This window comes from Hippocampus comes, unplaced genomic scaffold, assembly GCF_001891065.2.
Source record: "Hippocampus comes isolate QL1 unplaced genomic scaffold, H_comes_QL1_v1.1 scaffold167, whole genome shotgun sequence".
NCBI classification, from domain to species: domain Eukaryota; kingdom Metazoa; phylum Chordata; class Actinopteri; order Syngnathiformes; family Syngnathidae; genus Hippocampus; species Hippocampus comes.
Genome location: NW_017805502.1, coordinates 820,230 through 837,966, shown reverse-complemented (window position 1 = coordinate 837,966; position 17,737 = coordinate 820,230). Strand labels below are relative to the sequence as shown.

At 44.4% G+C, this 17,737-nt stretch overlaps 1 protein-coding gene and 1 long non-coding RNA gene across 3 annotated transcripts in view; both read left to right on the top strand.

The window, feature by feature from the left end:
• fgd (faciogenital dysplasia) overlaps nucleotides 1-17,737 on the top strand; it is a 49,791-nt gene that overhangs the window by 16,279 nt on the left and 15,775 nt on the right. For both annotated transcript variants that reach the window (XM_019877288.1, XM_019877287.1), the window contains 2 exons: nucleotides 15,666-15,824; nucleotides 17,514-17,709. In XM_019877288.1, the coding sequence (XP_019732847.1) occupies nucleotides 15,666-15,824; nucleotides 17,514-17,709 (355 nt within the window). The remainder of the gene's footprint in view (nucleotides 1-15,665; nucleotides 15,825-17,513; nucleotides 17,710-17,737) is intronic.
• On the top strand, nucleotides 2,504-3,483 carry LOC109520211 (uncharacterized). The gene is made up of 2 exons (XR_002169128.1): nucleotides 2,504-2,710; nucleotides 3,057-3,483. It is a non-coding gene; the product is annotated as an uncharacterized LOC109520211 (long non-coding RNA).

Genomic DNA, 17,737 nt, shown 5'->3' with positions numbered 1-17,737 from the left:
CTGGCAACTTTCATTGTCATCTCATTGGAGGCCATTGCTTGCAGTCTCTTCTCACTTTCAGCGTATTTAAAACCCATCACGAGCCGCCAAATGGTTGGACTGGTTTTCTAATTGCAGCTAGTTGGGCATAAAATGCTTCCTATGGTGATTACTCAGTATTCAAGGATTGACACTTGTGCCTGATTGGTGTCAACGTTCTTCTAGTCTCGTCATTGAGTTCATTGTTCTTCGTCCAGCTTCTAAAATGTCTGGTATGGAAGAATTCGATGTACGGCAACGGAGGCCTTACATAAGAGGTAACGCTTTGGTGAGAGGTTCGACATTCCTCTCGAGAGCACAGCTCACATTCCTCTCCTCGGTGTAAAGAAGGGGCATGAGCACCATGCCTCATTAGATAACCACACAGACGAGGGTTCGCTTATTCAAGGAGGCTAAACCGGAGAGGCTGTGGCACAGATTTACATTTTGCCTTCATGTGAGAATATATCACCCCAGCAGGTGCTTGGGAAGCAGTTGGTATCGCCGTGGTGAACAGCACCTGTTCCCGTGTCTAAAGTGATGCATAATTCACTGTGGTCACAACGAGGTTAAGATTAGAGATGCTAAGCTAGGTGAGTATCTGTCTGTCCTTAAATTTGAGGATCAATCAGGGTCTTTGATAAGTTCCCAGGCAGACTTTAATGATTGTCACACTGTTGTAGCTAATTTTGGATTTTCTAGAACTGCTGCTGTGGTTGTCAGTGGCATTTGCCTATAGTTCAACATAGGATTCGGGTGGTGCCACCCACTCTTTTCACTCGACATTACGCTGGCTATTAGAGTTATCGCAACAAAATATTTCGGTGCAGCGTCGGACCAAATGTGTGCCGTGTGAACAGGGCTTTAGATGAAGTGGGGGGTGGGGGCAGGCACGTTGAGATTTGGAGCAAACAGGCCACTTGTAATTGTATGTGCATAAGAAACGGGTCGGTGCAGCTTGGGCCCATCGACCCGGCAGCTTTGGTGATCTACGTTAGTGAGGGGGGGGGGGCACACAAACATATGGATGTCCTCCCCAGAGACTCCTGCAACACTGAGACCCCCCGGGAGCCTGAAACGTTACTTAGCTCCCCTCTCACCTCCCTTTTGAAATGAGAAACAAGCAGACAAACAAACTATGATTCATGAGTAATTTATAAAGCATCCCATTAACCCATTTAATCCCATATTTTTCCCAGACGTTTAAAAGTCAAAATCAGGTGACATTGGTAGCTCTTTTAAGTAATCAGTCATAAAATTTTTTAGAGCCCTGTAAATTAAATCATTGTTGTCCTTCACAAATGTGACCGGTGGGATTAAATGGGTTAATATAGCCATGTTTCATCTTACATGAATGGTCACATATCAGAAGCAAAAAAAAAAAAAAAGCAACGTACTTTGCAAAATTGTATCTTAATACAGTAAATATTAGATTCGGTCTTTTTCAATGTCAAGTTCTGATTTTTGTATACGCTCATTTGTGTCTGGGTGGTACTAAAACTGTGCACTTCAATCAGTGAATGTGTTTCTAATGACTCGTTCGCTGGAGTCCTGACACACTCCTGCAACAACTGTGCAGGCGCATTCACTGATGCAAACACACACTTCCCCCATCTTTCATTCAACCACTTCTCTCACTTGATTCTCCCCTCCATCGCCATCGCCCCCTTCTCAACCTCCCGCCAGCCCCGGGCCCGTCATTAGTTTCCATGGTAACAGTTGGGAGGCATTATTGCTGGCTGAAAACTGCTCCTGGGTTCCTTTCTGAGCGCTGTTGGCGCAGGCATTGTTCAGTCCTTTGCTCCGAATGGTGCTGGGATCAGGAAGGGGAGAGCGCACAGGAGGACAAGAGTGCAATTTTTCCTGGGCTGGTTGTTGCATTGGTAGTGGGTTCTGCTAGGAGGAGGGGAGAGAGGAGGAGGAGATATAGGGGGAGGGAGGGAGAGAGAGAGAAAGAGAGAGCTAGAGAGAGAGACAGGGAGGAAGTGTGGTGCTTTGAATGAGTCAGTGAGGGCACAGGAGAAGTGGCAGTAGCACACTATGCACTCTCAGTGAGAAGGCTACACGAGCATCCAGGCTCCTTGCAGACTGGATCGCAGTTTTAGTCTTCATTCAGGCATCAGCTGACTTCTGGATCTACCCAACAAACACTGAAGACGGATTTCTAATTGATTTTAGCTGGTGAGCCTTACCTTCCCTTTCCATGTAATTTTTGTATTTGCATGTGAGCAAAAGCTGTTGTGAGGGCAGACACGTCGCTCGTTCTGTCTCCATATGAGTGTATGTGGCAGGTGGTTCTGCGCTGTCCTTGTCTCTGAGCGTCTGGCTTTGGCTGTGTAGGCTCCCCACAGTCTGCTGAAAGCAGAGTAATTCCCACTGCCCTCTGAAATATGCATACCAGTCTGCATGTTATATTCAGGATGCACGCTGGGGGCTATTTTCTGCATCTTCTGCACTGTTTTGTTGTTGTTTTTTTCAGGGAATTTCTAGGTGGCAGAGTTTCTCGGATTTGCGCTTCCGTCGATGCCACACTGGGTAATTGGGGGTGAGCGGTGAGCCCTCTGGCTCCTTGGACAAGTGAAGTGTGCTGAGAATTGGAGGGAAAGGTGATCGGTGCCAGGGTTTTCGTTCTTTGACTCTTCGTGCCTTGTCAGGATAAAACAGAAAGACCATTTTCCTCGGAAAATTACCGGTTTGTAAATAGCTCACATTTAATACCTGTGCTTGTATTATAACCATCAGTAGCGCCACAATACCTGTCACTGTGTCATAGGCATTTTATCTGCGATCTATTTCTAGCCTCAAAGTGCCATTATAATTTCACAAGGAATCTGCTTAAGGAGTGGGGAGTGTGATTGTTTCCATGACGACCAGCAGCAGCTGTGCGAGCTCTGGTCCAGGCGGAGTGTGTGACAGGCACTCTGGCATTGCCTAGAAACGATGCGGCTCAGTCTAATTGCTGACCTTTTGACCCAAATCAATAGCCTGATGCTGAGCCAAGCGTCCGCGGGATCCGCTTGACATTTATTCTGTCGTAGGACCCCGGTGCTGAACAGCTGCGGCCGCTCGCACGGTCGCAGGCTTCACTGGCAAGAGCGGACTGATTCTCTCAGATCGGTGCTATCATCATTGCGGCGTGTATCAACATAATCAAGTCAAGTCCAGTAGATGGATTTGTTTAGGCGTAATTAAAGCGTGACCTCAGAATTACTTTTCGGTATTGGGTTTCTTACCTCTTCTGAAGCGATATTTTAAGTACTTTGAAAAAAAACAAACATGATTTTTGTGGTGGAGGGGTTCCCAGTATTTTCTGCCCTGCATCTTTAGAAAACATTTTTAATAGTAATATGTCATTTGAAAATGAGTAGGTTGTCATGCATCCTCAAATAATATTGAGCATCCAATTAGGAGGCCTTGACTTGGAGCATCTTCCAAGTGTATGCACCAAATAAATGACTGATATAAGCAAGAGTCTTTTTTTTATTCAGCGCTAAAAGGGCAAAAGTATAACATCAAAGTGAGTCTGTAGCTTTTAAACAAATGAGATCTACAGCCAATCAAGTCATTCCCTCCATAAACACCCAAAGCGTGTATTTTTGCTCATGCCTCCTGTGGGGATGGCACTTGTTGTCAAGGCAACGGACAAAGACTCTCACAGTAGCCGTGTGTGAAAAGCGAAGTCTGCAAACCGCTGAGAAGTGGAAAAAAGTATTGCGTCATGTATCACCTCACTCCTTTCGGAGACTGGACAGGTTGACTTTTAGAGAGCCAGAGGAAGGCGTGCGTACAACCCACAGCTATCTAAACATACGGTGTGAAAGAGTGAGGGCCGCTCATCTGTGCAAGTGGGAAGACAGTTTGAAATAGTTAGCATCACTTCCTTCAAAAACATACTTAGACTATTGGGAAGGTCTTTATTTTTATTATTTGCTCCACTCCCTGTAATTTTGAGCTCAGGAACATCATTCCAGTGGTTTTTTTTTCCCTCCTCATTCCTTGGGTGAATCAAGAGGAAGAGGCCATTTTGGTCAGAGTTGCTGGTGGTGATGTGGACCGAGCCGCACACACAATGAAGAATGCACGAACATGCGGGCTTGAATTCAAACAGCACTTTTGTGGGATGCTGTTGTCCGGCTTCTACAAATATCATTGGGAAGGCACGCCGGCTTGCAACATTGAAATCCTGCTGTTGCTACGGCGACCCCGGATCAACTGAATTAGTAGTCTGTAATTTTCATGGGCAAGCCAGAACACCTCTCAAGTTGCGTTGGCACTAGCTAGCGTTACTGCTAATGTTACTGTGAACGCTGTTCAGTCTTCTAATTACTTGATATGGTTTAAAACTGAAGTTGAGTGATTGGATGATAACAGAGCGGCACCCTTTGCAGCCATCTTCTTCGGCAGGCGCCAGGAAGCATTTCTAACACGTCGCTCGAACAGTAAGAGACACAGGTGCTGTGTTTCCCACCATTGTGTGTTCTTTGCATGCATGCGCCCTTCACTTTCTCATCGGTTGTGGGCAGTCAGTCAGAAAGAGTTAGGAGCCCTCTTGTCTCCATTGAAGCATGTGCGTTGTCTTTGAATGGGACTTTGGGATCCGACAGAAGTAGCTGCAAGGAATCACACGCAAACGCACGTTCCCCAAACATGACAAATCTCCTGTCAAACGAAATCATATTTAGCAGCTGATAAGCTGTGCTTCCTCACTAATAGAGGCCTCTAATTGTGTCCCAATTTTACAGCCGATGCTCCCATTTCAGTCTTTGTAGTTGTGTCCCTGCTCATAAACAAGGACAAAGATTGGGGTTGGAACAGTAACCGGATAGTGAAATGAGTTTCTCCCTGGAGGACAAAGACAAAAGTGTGAATGCACGGTTGTGAAATGTGTTTTTATGGCTGTTACAGTTCTGTATGTGCACAACCTTCCAGACTGTTTTGAAGCATATATCCTGCTTTGGGGATGTTTGACCGGAGAGTCCGTTGCTGATGTATTCCCTTCAGGGGGGGAACTTTATTACATCCTTGTAAAATGGAATCTTGGTACCTGTGGACACATGGAGCTGCTTGCAACAGCCCGAACAACTTCCATACATGGCGAATTCGCGCGAGAGAAAACTGTTCCTTGTGATCTCTTCTTTGTACTTTAGCCAGTTGTCGTTTTTTTTTTTTTTCCGTGTCTTTTTCTGCGTGGCTATCTGCAACTCACAGCAAGACATTTGACTGCAGCCAGGTTGGCATTGCAGAAGAGAATCTAGTCCCAAATGCCTTTTCCTGGATAGATAAAGGTTCAATTGAACTGAACTGAAGTGACTAAGTACTTGATTTGAGTTTGGAACAATATCATGCTCATCTAGTGTCCGATCATTCGAGGGCTCATTCTGTAGACTTTCTTAAGATCTCGCTGAGGCCGCGCTGAGAAGTCCTTGAACAAATACTGTCTGTCCTAATCCCTTAAACTCCAAATTTCTGATGACATTGTGACTGTACTTTTAGGAGAGGATGATCTTAGCTACTACTTCCTTTGGCTATCCTGTGTCAGATACAATTAGAAATCATTTTATTTTGTGGCCGTGTCACACAGGGACACCAATAGGAAAGCTTTGTCAACCCACCCCCCACCCCTCCTCCACAAAACTCAAGTCCGCATTGTTACAGTAGTTCTTCCAGACAACCTTCCACTGTGTGAGTCCACTAGCGTCGCTCAGCGGGCTACAGTGTCGTGCTGCTACAAGGGGAAATCTTGGCGCCATTAGGGAGGGGATTGAAGCCTTTATTAGTCTGTCTAGTGTACACCTGGATTCTATAACAGTCTTCTCCTTGTGCACCGATTGGTGTGGGCTCCTGGATCGTGTATGACTTGGCAATTGAAGGCTCCATGCTAGAGTATTCTTGCAAAATTGTCTTTGTGTGCTTGAATGCCTCATTTAAGACACGTTAGACAAGTGGACCAGCTTTGGTTCATTAGTTGAGACTGTTGATGCAGTCTTTGAGCAGCCAAATGACATCAAAAGCGATCCTATGGGTACACGGCGATCTTTTGTTCCATCAACCCAGATGAGCAGTGACAAGAGGCTGATACTCACCGCCTTCCAGTTGCTCACCCTTAATCTCCTCTTCCTTAGCCGCCCAGTCCCGGTCACGACGACACGCTTTTTGGGTCATGTGGACACAACACATTGACCTGTGCTGGGCTGGGCTCCTGTGCACAGGGACACTTTGGCTGTCAGCGGGCTCACAGGCGCTCCCCTCTACATGCTGACACCTATCCTGCCTGGAACAGATGCAAGGTGGTGCAGTGGGCACTTCCTGTCAGCCCAGTGCCAGCACACAGCATGACTGCAGTGGTGTGGCTCGATACTTTCAAATGATTGATTTGTATTTGGCTGAAAGAAAGCTACATAATTGTCAGCGTGATCAAATTTTATTTTAGGCCCAGGATGAGTTACAAGGACTTCATGAAAATCCTGGCATTGCAAGGAATCATTATCACCGAGAGATGTTTGAATAGACTCTTGAGAGCCAGCTTGCGGAGGTACGACTTGGACACCGGGATCAATTTTATTGCTCAGCAACTGCAACACTCTGGGAGGGATCATGGTTACCGGTGGATGTGTACAAAACTTTTTGGCATTAATATCACGACTTCATGTTGGTCTAAAATAAAAACATCAGATGCAATAATTTGTGGCTTTTTGAAGGCACTGACCTGAAAAGCGAGTCTGTGAAGGTGCGCTTGATTTGTTTACCCTCTTGTCCAATAAGGGATCTTCATGTGCACACTGTGACTATTTTGTGTGCACGCTGTAACTATTTTGTACGCACAAATTAATAGTCCGTGCATACCAAGTAGCAATTTGTGTGCACAAATAAGTTTTTCAAATGTCATGTCTGGTTAAAACTCACCCTCAGCTTAAAATGAAAAAGCCATACTCGTGTAAGGCACTGCACCGGACATTGTCAGCTTGAATCGATTACAGTAATGCAAAATTTGCCATAGCAGCAGGAAGTCTTAGACCAACTTTAGCAAAGGTGTGATTCAGTGGCAATGAGAAATGTGTTTTGGTTGTACGGGAAGTGTTTTCACTGTGTCGGTTGTGTTTTTGGTTCGCAGCCGTTACAGCAGCCGCTGTGGTCGCAGTGGTGCTTGCTGATCACATTTAGAGTGCTGCAGAAAATACACGGCTTACTTAGCAGTTGGGCTTTGGCCACGAGGCTTCATGACAGAACAATGTAAGCAAGCGTGTGAGTGCTTGCCATGCGTGTTCAGTGTGCAATCGGTTGCTGCCTTCCACGTCCTCCAACATGCAAATCGTCAATTTATTGATTGAGCTGTCAAACGCATGTTTAGCCTTTGACTGGTGCTTTCCAATTCTGTGATAGTAGAGGTATTTCGATCAAAATATGGAAAAAAAAACCTCACTACTACATATTTGGGCCTCAGAGACCTTCTGGAGATTCTACTTTATCATCCGCATTGTAATGCAGCCTTGTTAGGACCGTGAGTGGATGATTGTAATTCGTTTTGAAAATGCTATTTCAGGCTTTGGATGCTGATGAGTCACGGAGCAGAGCTGTGTTTATTAAGACCTCACCGCTAATGGCTGGAGTATTTTTTTTCCCCCCAGCAGGGGGTTAGTAGGATGTAGGTGTGTTATTGAATAAAAAGCTCTGACAGGAAGCACTGTCTCCAAACGCACAGCTTCAGGCCTGAATTCTGCGCAGAACAACCAGTTGGATTTGAACGTTGCACCATGGAAACCTCCATTGACAGTGGCTTACATTAGGCTTCAGTCGTTTCTGGGACGGTTGAGCAGTCTCCTCCATGCCCCCTTGTTCTCTTGTTTGTCTGCCCTAATTGCTAATGTGCGTTTGCCTCCTTTCCAGTCGTGCTTTGGGCTACTACAGTTCATTGCGGACAGAGCAAAACTGAAACTTGCTTCTCTTGTAAGCCCATCTGTCGATGCTGCGACCATGGAGGAAAAGCAGAGGCGAAAGGTGCCAAATTTTGTGATTGTGTGTCCACACGGTCCGCCATTGACATAGTTACTGTAAAGTCTGACTGGTCCTCGTGACATGTGCTGCATGTGGCTGCTGAGTCGTCGTGGCCTTGAGTCATGCTGCTGGAAAAAAGGTCTCAGGTCAGTGAGTGTGTCACAACCCATCCCGTCGTCTCTTTACCGCACAGGCATCAAGGACACATGAGGGGAAAAAAAAGACTACTTCTTGACCTGATTCTCAGTGGCTGTTACCGCTCACACATCTGCTCTTTAAAGGGCAACAGCCAAGATGCAGCTCGCAATATGGGATTTATGCTTCCACTAAGGCGTTTTTCCTTCCACTCTATCACCTCGACCACCCTACGAGATTAACAAATAAAGATCACCAGTGTTGCCAGAGTGAGAATCAAATCTGCTGATTTTGTCCTTTTCAGGACTCTTCATTTGAGCCGTCTCAGCGTGATATGGCTGGGACGGCAATGTCCCATTGAGCCCCGTTCACACGACAAGATTTACTCCGACGCTGCACCGACTCTACGCCAGTGGAGCGTTCACACGTGCAAATTTACTTCGACGTAGCGCCGCTCAACAGCCTAGTGCGCATTAAATTTGATCCACCTCAGGGAGGTGGTTTAAAAATTTGCTCCGAAGCAAATGCTCGTTTGCGAAGCAGCACCGAAGCAAATGTGCGCGTGTGAACGCAACTGGCGTAAATTTGCTCCAGAGCAAATGCTCGCTTGCCGGGGAGTGGCCTCGCTACGCGCTGGAAGAGTCCATACGGGTACTTACGCCACGAAGTCGTCCACTTGTTGCTGAAGAAATCGAAGGATACGTTGTTTTCGTTCTCTTCTGTATTTCAGCAATCTTTCTTTTCTCGCTCTCCTGCGGCGTCTGATAATCGGCCACATCGTTGATTTCTCCGGAGAAGAAGCCATTTTTGTTACAATCGAAGGAGGGGAAATGGTACTTCCTTTCCCCGCCTTCTTCTTTCTTTACGCATGCGCATGTTTTACTGCGAAACAAAATACTGCCCCGTGTGACCGCAAGTGGAGTTACTTCGGCACTACGTCGGTGCAGCGTCGCTCAGCGGCTTGTACGTGTGAACGCTCCACGAAATTTGTTGCGGTGTAAAATATATCGCATCAAAATACTTCGGTGCAGCGTCAGAGTAAATCTTGCCGTGTGAACAGGGCTCTGGAAAGGCTAATTTGCCAACCCATGAGAGTAGCATATCCTTAATTTGGTTAAATTCATTGATGGATCTTTGTGTCTTCATGATAATGTGACTGCAAGTTTTCATGCATTGCTTTGAATGTCGATAGTTATTGTCTCATTTTTGTCAGAAACAGGCACATTATCCACGCCCCCATTATTCAAAGGATTCCATTCAACTGACACAATTTTTTTGTTGGACAGCACACTGACAACCAGATTGCACACGTGGAGACTTGCAAGGTGAGACGTGCAAAGTGAAGGGCACCTCCACAGCAGGGTGGAATTAGACGAGCATCTCTCCCACAACTGTTTTATTTATTTTTATCCACAATGGGACTTGAACACCCGAATCAATCCACTTGAGTTATTGCCGCTCTTGTTGGAAAAATGATCCAAAATGATGTTCTCTACAAAACATCATCATATTTATTCTTGCAACCAATTAGTTTTTTTCTCCGGCTGTCCATTGGAAAGAACTCAAGTTAATGCACAAGCTGAGTAGTTGAACATTTTGTTTGACTGTTTATGTTCGTATTACATAGGTCAGTTTCCAAGAGAATCTAGTTTGAATGTGCACCTACATTTGTAGGTAATTGTGTTGAAATTGAAAATAAAGCCATCATCCCTTTCGACATACTAAACATCCTGCAGTGTCATTCATACGAATTCAGTATTTATATCGACAGCATTCTATGGGCGGGCTTAGAATTTTGAGCTTCCTCCACCTTATTGGAAGTGAAAGCAGACAGAACTATTAGTTCCTCTGCTGGTTCGTTTGCTGCTTTGGCACCCCTTCACAAAGTGGTGTGATTCCCCCCCACCCCCCCATCTCTGTTCAACATTTTCTGTACCATTCCATGTTTGTGCCGCCTTCTTATCCATCTAATGGCTCCACATCCTCTTGAAACCTCAAACAGTGAGCCCATCATATGTTGCTCAAACTGAATGGTTTGAATCTTCCCAGGCCGCTTTCTGTGCTGGCTGGCCTCAAAGCCGATCAAGATGACTTTGGTTAGATGCAAATGGCATCATTATATCCTCTTTTGATTTGCCGTTTTTTTTTTTTTTTTCTGAAAAATGGTTTCAAGGTCAGTTCATGTTGGCTATTATCTCTTACTGTATGTCTTTCCTTTTCATCGTCTTGACCGTCATATTGGCATCTGCATCCTTGGTCTTGCCTCTGGCTCAACGCTCACGAGGAATGAGTCTTTCAGGGTAACTGACTGTAGACAGAAGATCAATATGAGCCAGGCTACAGAAAGGCAATATGTTGCATGCAGAATGGACCAACACAGAAGCTGTCAATGCATCCAGCGCCACTGGGAAATGTGAGAGTCATATAGGAATAATGAGATGTCACACACAGAAAAAGAGGTTCGGTTTGGTCGTCGGGGGCTGCTGGAGCAATGGCCGTCGGGTGGGTTGCTCTGCAGGAGTTGGGTCGAGCTGATTGACTGTCTGTTTGCAGAAATGCTGCTGAATGTCTCTGATATGTCTTCTATACGGAACTGGGGCGGGTTGACGGTACTGCAGGGAAGATGGGTGATAAATGACACTGAGGGGATTGCCCAAGGGTTGACAGTGACTGACAAGCAGCTAGATTTGTGCATCACCTTGAGCTATACGTGTCTCTGCCTGGGTCTTGTTCACAAATGAAGCCCTTATCATCCAAAGCAAAGTGGAGCGAGTATGGTGCAAATAAAGGTCAATGCCAAGGCTGCCTCAGAGCTTCATATATTTGGAATGTTATGTCTCTCATGTACTTGGCACGCTCGTCATTATGACAGGAGGATGTCAGCGGCAGAGTGCAATATCCTGTATTTTGACACTTGACTTAGTGATAAACAGTGGCATTTTTTTTTCAGGTTCTGAAAGTGGAGCAAAATCAGCCCGGTCATTTTTGGAATCCCATAAAATAAATTAAGAAAATAAATAAGTAAATATTCAGTCGGAATTACCTTGGAATTTGACATAGTATGAACTGAAAAAAAAATGGGTGTCTTGAATTTATTCCGTTTTATCTCATCAAGTGGTTGCATGAACAAAAATCCTCTGGATCCAAATACGTTTTTTTGAGTAGACCGTTTAAAAAAAAAAAAAAAAAGATTAAAATCCTGACGATTTTGATTTGTTTGTGATTGTGCAGTAATCAAATTAGTTTAGTTCCTCAAACAAAAGTGAAACCAGAATTTAATTGTCGAAATTACCAGGGCGTGTGATGGAAGAATACACAGCACATGCAGGTGGTTTGGCCTAAAAATCCTTGCGAGAAGTTGTGGTTAATAATAACAATAATAATAATAAGTGGTTTTTATTTATGTGTGTATGATGCTAGACAAAAATAGCATTTTCGGTCTACTGTTCATTCCTCGATCTTCCCTTTGAATTTCCTTGTCAGAACAAGCATTTTAATGATGATCTCCACCATGGTTGCTTTGTGGGAAAGTCACTCCCCTCAGGGTTGCTCCAGCTCAATGAAAATATGAGTACATGACATAGTGCAGAAACTTTCTCTCAACATGTATGGTCTCTTATTCTTGTATTTTAACTGGTGGTGTATACATTTTTTTAAGTAGACTCAACTACTTAAAAATAGATCTGGAGATGTTTTGATTTTCAACAACCACATGATGAAATAAAATGAAGGCAATTCAGCACACAGCGGACATTCTGAACTCTTCAGAATCGACGTTGGTTCAACAGCAAAAAGTATCTGAAAATGTATAAACAGCTGTCAGTCACTGTCAGTCATTCATTGTCTCTCAGGTCTCTTCCGTTAAAGTGACGAGAGACATGTCTTACATCAACCACAAGACGAAACGAGTGACACGACAGCTCTTTTGTTAACTGTTACCAGCTATTGTTTCGGCAAATTAATATGCGGTGAGGAAAAGCGGCTTCAACATTTGGAGCAGCGGATGGTTGTCATGGTGACGTGAAGCCAGTAGAGCTGAGTGCCAATAATGGTTCTCAGATGTCTAATTCCTGCCTAATTGTCCCATTCATCCCACTCTCAATAACGGGCTGAGCTGAGTATATTAATGAGACCTTCCCGTTTCTTCTATTGTGTGCCTGTTCGAAAATCCCTCTGAGAATGACACACATGCAGTGTCAGTCATAGCTGCTGTTTGCCAACGTGAGGAGAGATAGTCTCGATGTCTACTATAACGTCACTCCTGGGCCTTTTGAAAAGGTGGATTTGTGTTGTCTGGGCGCACTCACACGTCATTTCTTCCCTGGGAGGGGGAACTTTGATCAGGTTTGGCAGGAAAATGCACACGCCCACATACTGTACACGTGCCCGAGAAAGGACAAGTGTGTGTTTGTTAATGCAGGAATGAGCTGTGAAGGACATCTGGCTGTGAGTTTTTTGTTGTTTCTGAATGGATTAATATTGACTTGGTTTTCTTGGAGTATTTTTTTTTTTTTTTTTTTTTTTTTTTATTTTTTTTTTTTTTTCCCTGGGAGGGGGAACTTTGATCAGGTTTGGCAGGAAAATGCACACGCCCACATACTGTACACGTGCCCGAGAAAGGACAAGTGTGTGTTTGTTAATGCAGGAATGAGCTGTGAAGGACATCTGGCTGTGAGTTTTTTGTTGTTTCTGAATGGATTAATATTGACTTGGTTTTCTTGGGGGTGTTTTTTTTTTTTTTTTTTTTTATTTTACTATTATTATTTTTTTTTTTTTGTGAAACAATGGATACAAGGTATGGGATGTATACCAGACAATTTTTATTTGTAATTCTGTATGTGTCTACAGTCTGAACAAATATAATGAAAATTGTGTTGAGATCGTTCATGACCTAACTTGTGAAACAGTAACTCATATTTATTTTAAATCAATTTCTGTCAATCCATCTTCGGAAGCACTTAGCCTCAATATAGTCGTGAGTGAGCGAGAGTCTTTCTGAGCTGTCTTTGAGTGAGTTGCAGTGTGGGACCGATTTCCACAAGGCAACTCAATGTACTTCACACAAGCAAACACAACAGTTAAAGACATTCAGAGGCAAAGTAAAGAAAAGCAAAAGCAGGTTACAAAAATTACTCAAAGTTCATACATTGACAATGCTTAAACACATTAACGGGAAATGGTAAAGCGTTTAAAAGTAAAGAAATAAGAGTAGGTTTACTACTACTACTACTACTACTACTACTACTAACTACAAGGAAAAAAAGGATGTTTGGAAGACCTTAATCAAAGGTATGGGGCAAGTTTTGAACTGAATTTTTCAGCATTTACTCTCACGGCTGACTTCACTTCTTTTGGTAGTTTCTTTTGTGTGCAGCATAACGGCTAAATACAGCTTCACCATGTTTACTTTGAACTCTGCTCTCCATTAGGCGATCCAAGTCTGCAGATCTCAGCTTTTATTCAATCAGGATTTTTAAAAATGTATTCAGGATCCAAAATGTTCACTGATTTATAAACCAATATTTTCTACAGCTGATGGACAAGGACAATTATATCGTCTACAATGCGCTTAACATGCGTGTTTTTCGAATGTGGGAGGACCATGGAGGCCCCAGAGCAAACTCCGACCTTTGAAACTCTTAGCACTATGCCACCAAAGCCACTTAATTTGGGAAAACAATCAGCTGCTTCACTATTCTCTATGCTCAAGTTTCTGTTCAGGGCTTTGAAATGAGGGCCAGATTTTTTTTTTTTCATTCCTGTTGCTGGGCTATGCACAGTAGCCATAGGTACCAGCCCCTATGCCACCATCTCCCATACTTATTTGTTTTTCCCAGCCGCGACCCCTGTACATCCCTGGTCACAGACTTCTTGGTTAGTCATTTATTTAGAGGAGAAACATGCTCGTTGACTTACTTAAAGGTCTTGTGCTCTGACTCAATCAACTTGTGGGATCTGATTAACAGTGTGCTAATAATGTCTGCTTCTAGCTAATAGAATGTGTTTTGGGCAGTTGTTAATAAGAGTGTGAGGGCTTAGCGATTACATTTTTCTCTCCTGAGATGCTTCTTATGATGCCACGGAGCAAAAATGGTGGTGGGAAGCCTGCAGCGTGCCACATGGCGTCAAAGGCGTAACGGGACTCATTACTGAGAGAATTCTCTCCTGGAACCTGGAGCATCTTGGAGAAGACATAAAATGAGGTGTTGCTGTGTAGGGCCTGTGCCATTTTGGTTTTGTTTCTAGATACGAAAGCTTGTATTGACTGGAGTCTAATTTACCATGTGGTCAGTGCTGTTTTTTGTTAATCTGCAGTCCACAACGTCACTCCAAACTCGACGTACAAACCCCAATTTCAATCAAGTTGGGACGTTGTGTAAAACACAGAATGAATTGAAAATCACTTTCAACCAATATTCACATGCCTACACTACAAAGACAAATTATTTTGGGCACATAAAACTGCCACATAGGGTTTTTTTAGATTTGTTTTTGCGTCGGTCCCTCCGTCCCATCCATCCATGATATCCCGCATCGGTTCACTGCTGAGTTCGAACTCATCATAGTTGCCTTTGGCAAGTCATTTGGCAATCAAGTACAAGACACTACAAGACCACCAAACTTTCAGAGTCAAAGAGTCTTGACTGAACCTACCATGCATGTGTTTGAAATGGGGAAGGAAGCTGGAGCATCGAATGAAAACCACGCAAGCAACATGCAAACGTCACGCAGAAAGACTCGAGGTGACTCCTACTTTAACACTCCAAGCTATGCGAGAAGAGCACATAAATCTAGAGTTCACACAAATGATTGTTTTTGTTCCAAGCATGCCATTTATTCCCATTTCACTCATCTTCACACATATTTCATCTCTTCAATGCAGAATTTTCTGGCAATTTTTGGTCTGATGCCAACAACAGTAGAGTTATTTTCCACCCCCAATGGGTTTATTTGAAAAACACGCACAAACTTGACATGTAAAAAGCGTTTGAGCAGTTGGGTTTTCGGACCACTTTTCACTTCCTGTCCTTGCAATGTCATTTGCTCCTTTACTCACAGGTAGAACAATGAAAACAACCTTCAGGTGCTTCATCTTTTTTAAAAATGCTTCTCAGTTATTCAGTGCATGGATGTAAAAGAGGCTAAATAGATGCCGGGTAAAAACGAGCCATGCTCTCATCAAACCTCTTTGGAGGTGAACTTTGAAGTTGAAAATGTATTTGACTGTCAAACACTCGCATGCACTTTCAGTTTGTGCATTCCCGAGAAGATTAAATACAGTCAATCAGATACAAATCTGCAACTCACTCGGCTGCCTCAGGCCGCTTGGGCCAATCGATGCGGTGACACGGCCTCCCTACTCTACATAATCCCGAGAACACATAGTGAGCTCAAGGTCACACGCTTTCAGTACTGCCCCCACAAAGCCATGTGCCAGTGTTTTCAATTCACGAATACCGCATGTGCCTTTAAAGGACGATCCCGTCAAAGCCATCTTCCTTCATGTTTGTTCTCCTCAGACCTCCCTGCCGCCTCCGCCCAGTACCAGTATGGCTCAGCGGATTACCTGTGTTCTCCATCGCTGCTAAAAAGAGGATCATGTCACGAGAAGCCCGCCATCAAGCCGCGGCCACAGCCATCCAACTCCCCGAGACCGCCAGCTGCACAGAAGCCTCAAGGTAACGGCTTGGCACAAGTGCAGCCGCCGTTGATGCGCTCGCCATTTCCGTGAAGTTGTTTTTGACCTGTGGCCCGGTAGTCAACTGGTTAGCGCGTCGGCCTCACAGTGCAGAGGTGCAGGGTTCGATCCCGGCTCCGGCCTTCCTGTGTGGAGTTTGTATGCTCTCCCTGTGCCTGCATGGGTTTTCTCCGGGTACTCCAGTTTCCTCCCACATCACAAAAATATGCGTGGCAGGTTAATGGAACATTCTAAATTGTCCCTCGGTGTGAGTGTAAGCGCGAATGGTTGTTCGTTTGTGTGCCCTGTGATTGGCTGGCAACCAATTCAGGATACGCCTACTGCCCGAAGACAAACGGGATTGGCTCCAGCATGCCCGCTTGTGAGGATAAGCGGATCAGAAAATGGATGGATGGATGGATGTTTTTGACCTGCGCGTGTGTGGAGAAAAGAAGAAAGGAAAATGCGTCGGTGTCTGCCCACTGGCCTCATACTGCCACTTGCTCTGCTCACTAGGTCACCTCCTCGCAAGCTGGGGCTCCCGTGAGATTGTGTCGTGACATCTTCTAATTATGAACATCTGCTGTGTTTGGGGAATTTTTGAAGCTCACACTTGAACACTGCCCCAAATTTCAAGTGGCCTATATTCATCCACAGTTTGTGCTGTACTATAGTAACACTTACTCGATATTCCCTTAATTCCCATTTCTGGTCTGTTAGTTGATCTGCTCATTTTTCTGGCTGGATACCACAATTATTTCAGCTTGAAGCTTGAAAACAGTGCTCTGTGTGATCACTTAGTACTAATCTTAACATTTCAGTTCCCATTAACAACCGATGGTTAGAATCACAAAAGTGAACCTGAGTCATTGCTTTCAAATCATTTCATCCATAAAATGGGAACATATTCAAAACTATGGTCAACATACATGAAGCACGCACTGCTACAGTGACACATGTGAAATGTGTTTATTTGTATTGTATTGCCTGGAACTGTTGTTGTTATCTAATTTGTCATGTCACAAATGATAAGATTCCATAAAGGTATTGCCTCAAATTAATAAACATTGTTACATTTGAAATTGGGGGGGGGGGGGTTCAATTCAGTTTATATTTGGAAGAACAGAATAGAATTTTAATGTTGTGCTATATTTGGCATACACAATTTTAGGTTCGTCCTACTTCAGTGGCGCTCTTTTTGGCAGACTGTGCCATTTATCTTTGGAGAAACGCATCGAGGTAAATAAGACAGACAGACACAGAGGAAGCTCACTGTTAACGCAAACATGTCAGCCATTTCGGAAAAGATCGACACTTGTCATGGAGGACCGTGAGCAGGAAAGCATGAGCGCCGTGTGCATACTTCAGATAATCCACAACTGTGTCTGTGCATCTTTTCTCAATATACAGACAGGAACTGTGGTGGCTCACGTGCACACGCATCTCAGTATCCTGTTTGAAATAAGGAAGTTGTCAGAAAGCTGAAGAAGTAGTTCAGCACTGCTATTTTTTGTTACTGTTTGGTGCTGCTGTTTTGTTTTCAAGAGAGGACCGGGCAGGCTTAATTCTTACAGAGAGCCATGGAGGTTTTCTCCCTTGGATTTCGACATGATACACGCGTGATGACTGCAGCCTCATGTTTGTGTCTCGCTCTGCTTTTCTTGCCTTTTCTGGACATGTGCTCCTCCAGTGCCCCCTAAACCGTCGCACCTGCTCGCTCTCGGGCAAGACAAGAAACCCAAGAGGATCCCGCCGGCGCCCTGCAGGCCTCTTCCAGCGCCACCGCCGAAACCCAAACCTGGGGTTGTGCCCCCTGCGGTGGGAGCGCAGCCGCAGAGGGAGATCCAGAAAGTTGGCCTGCTCATCGAGAGGTTTGAAAATACAAGGTAACAACATAGCTGGCAAGTCTTTCAT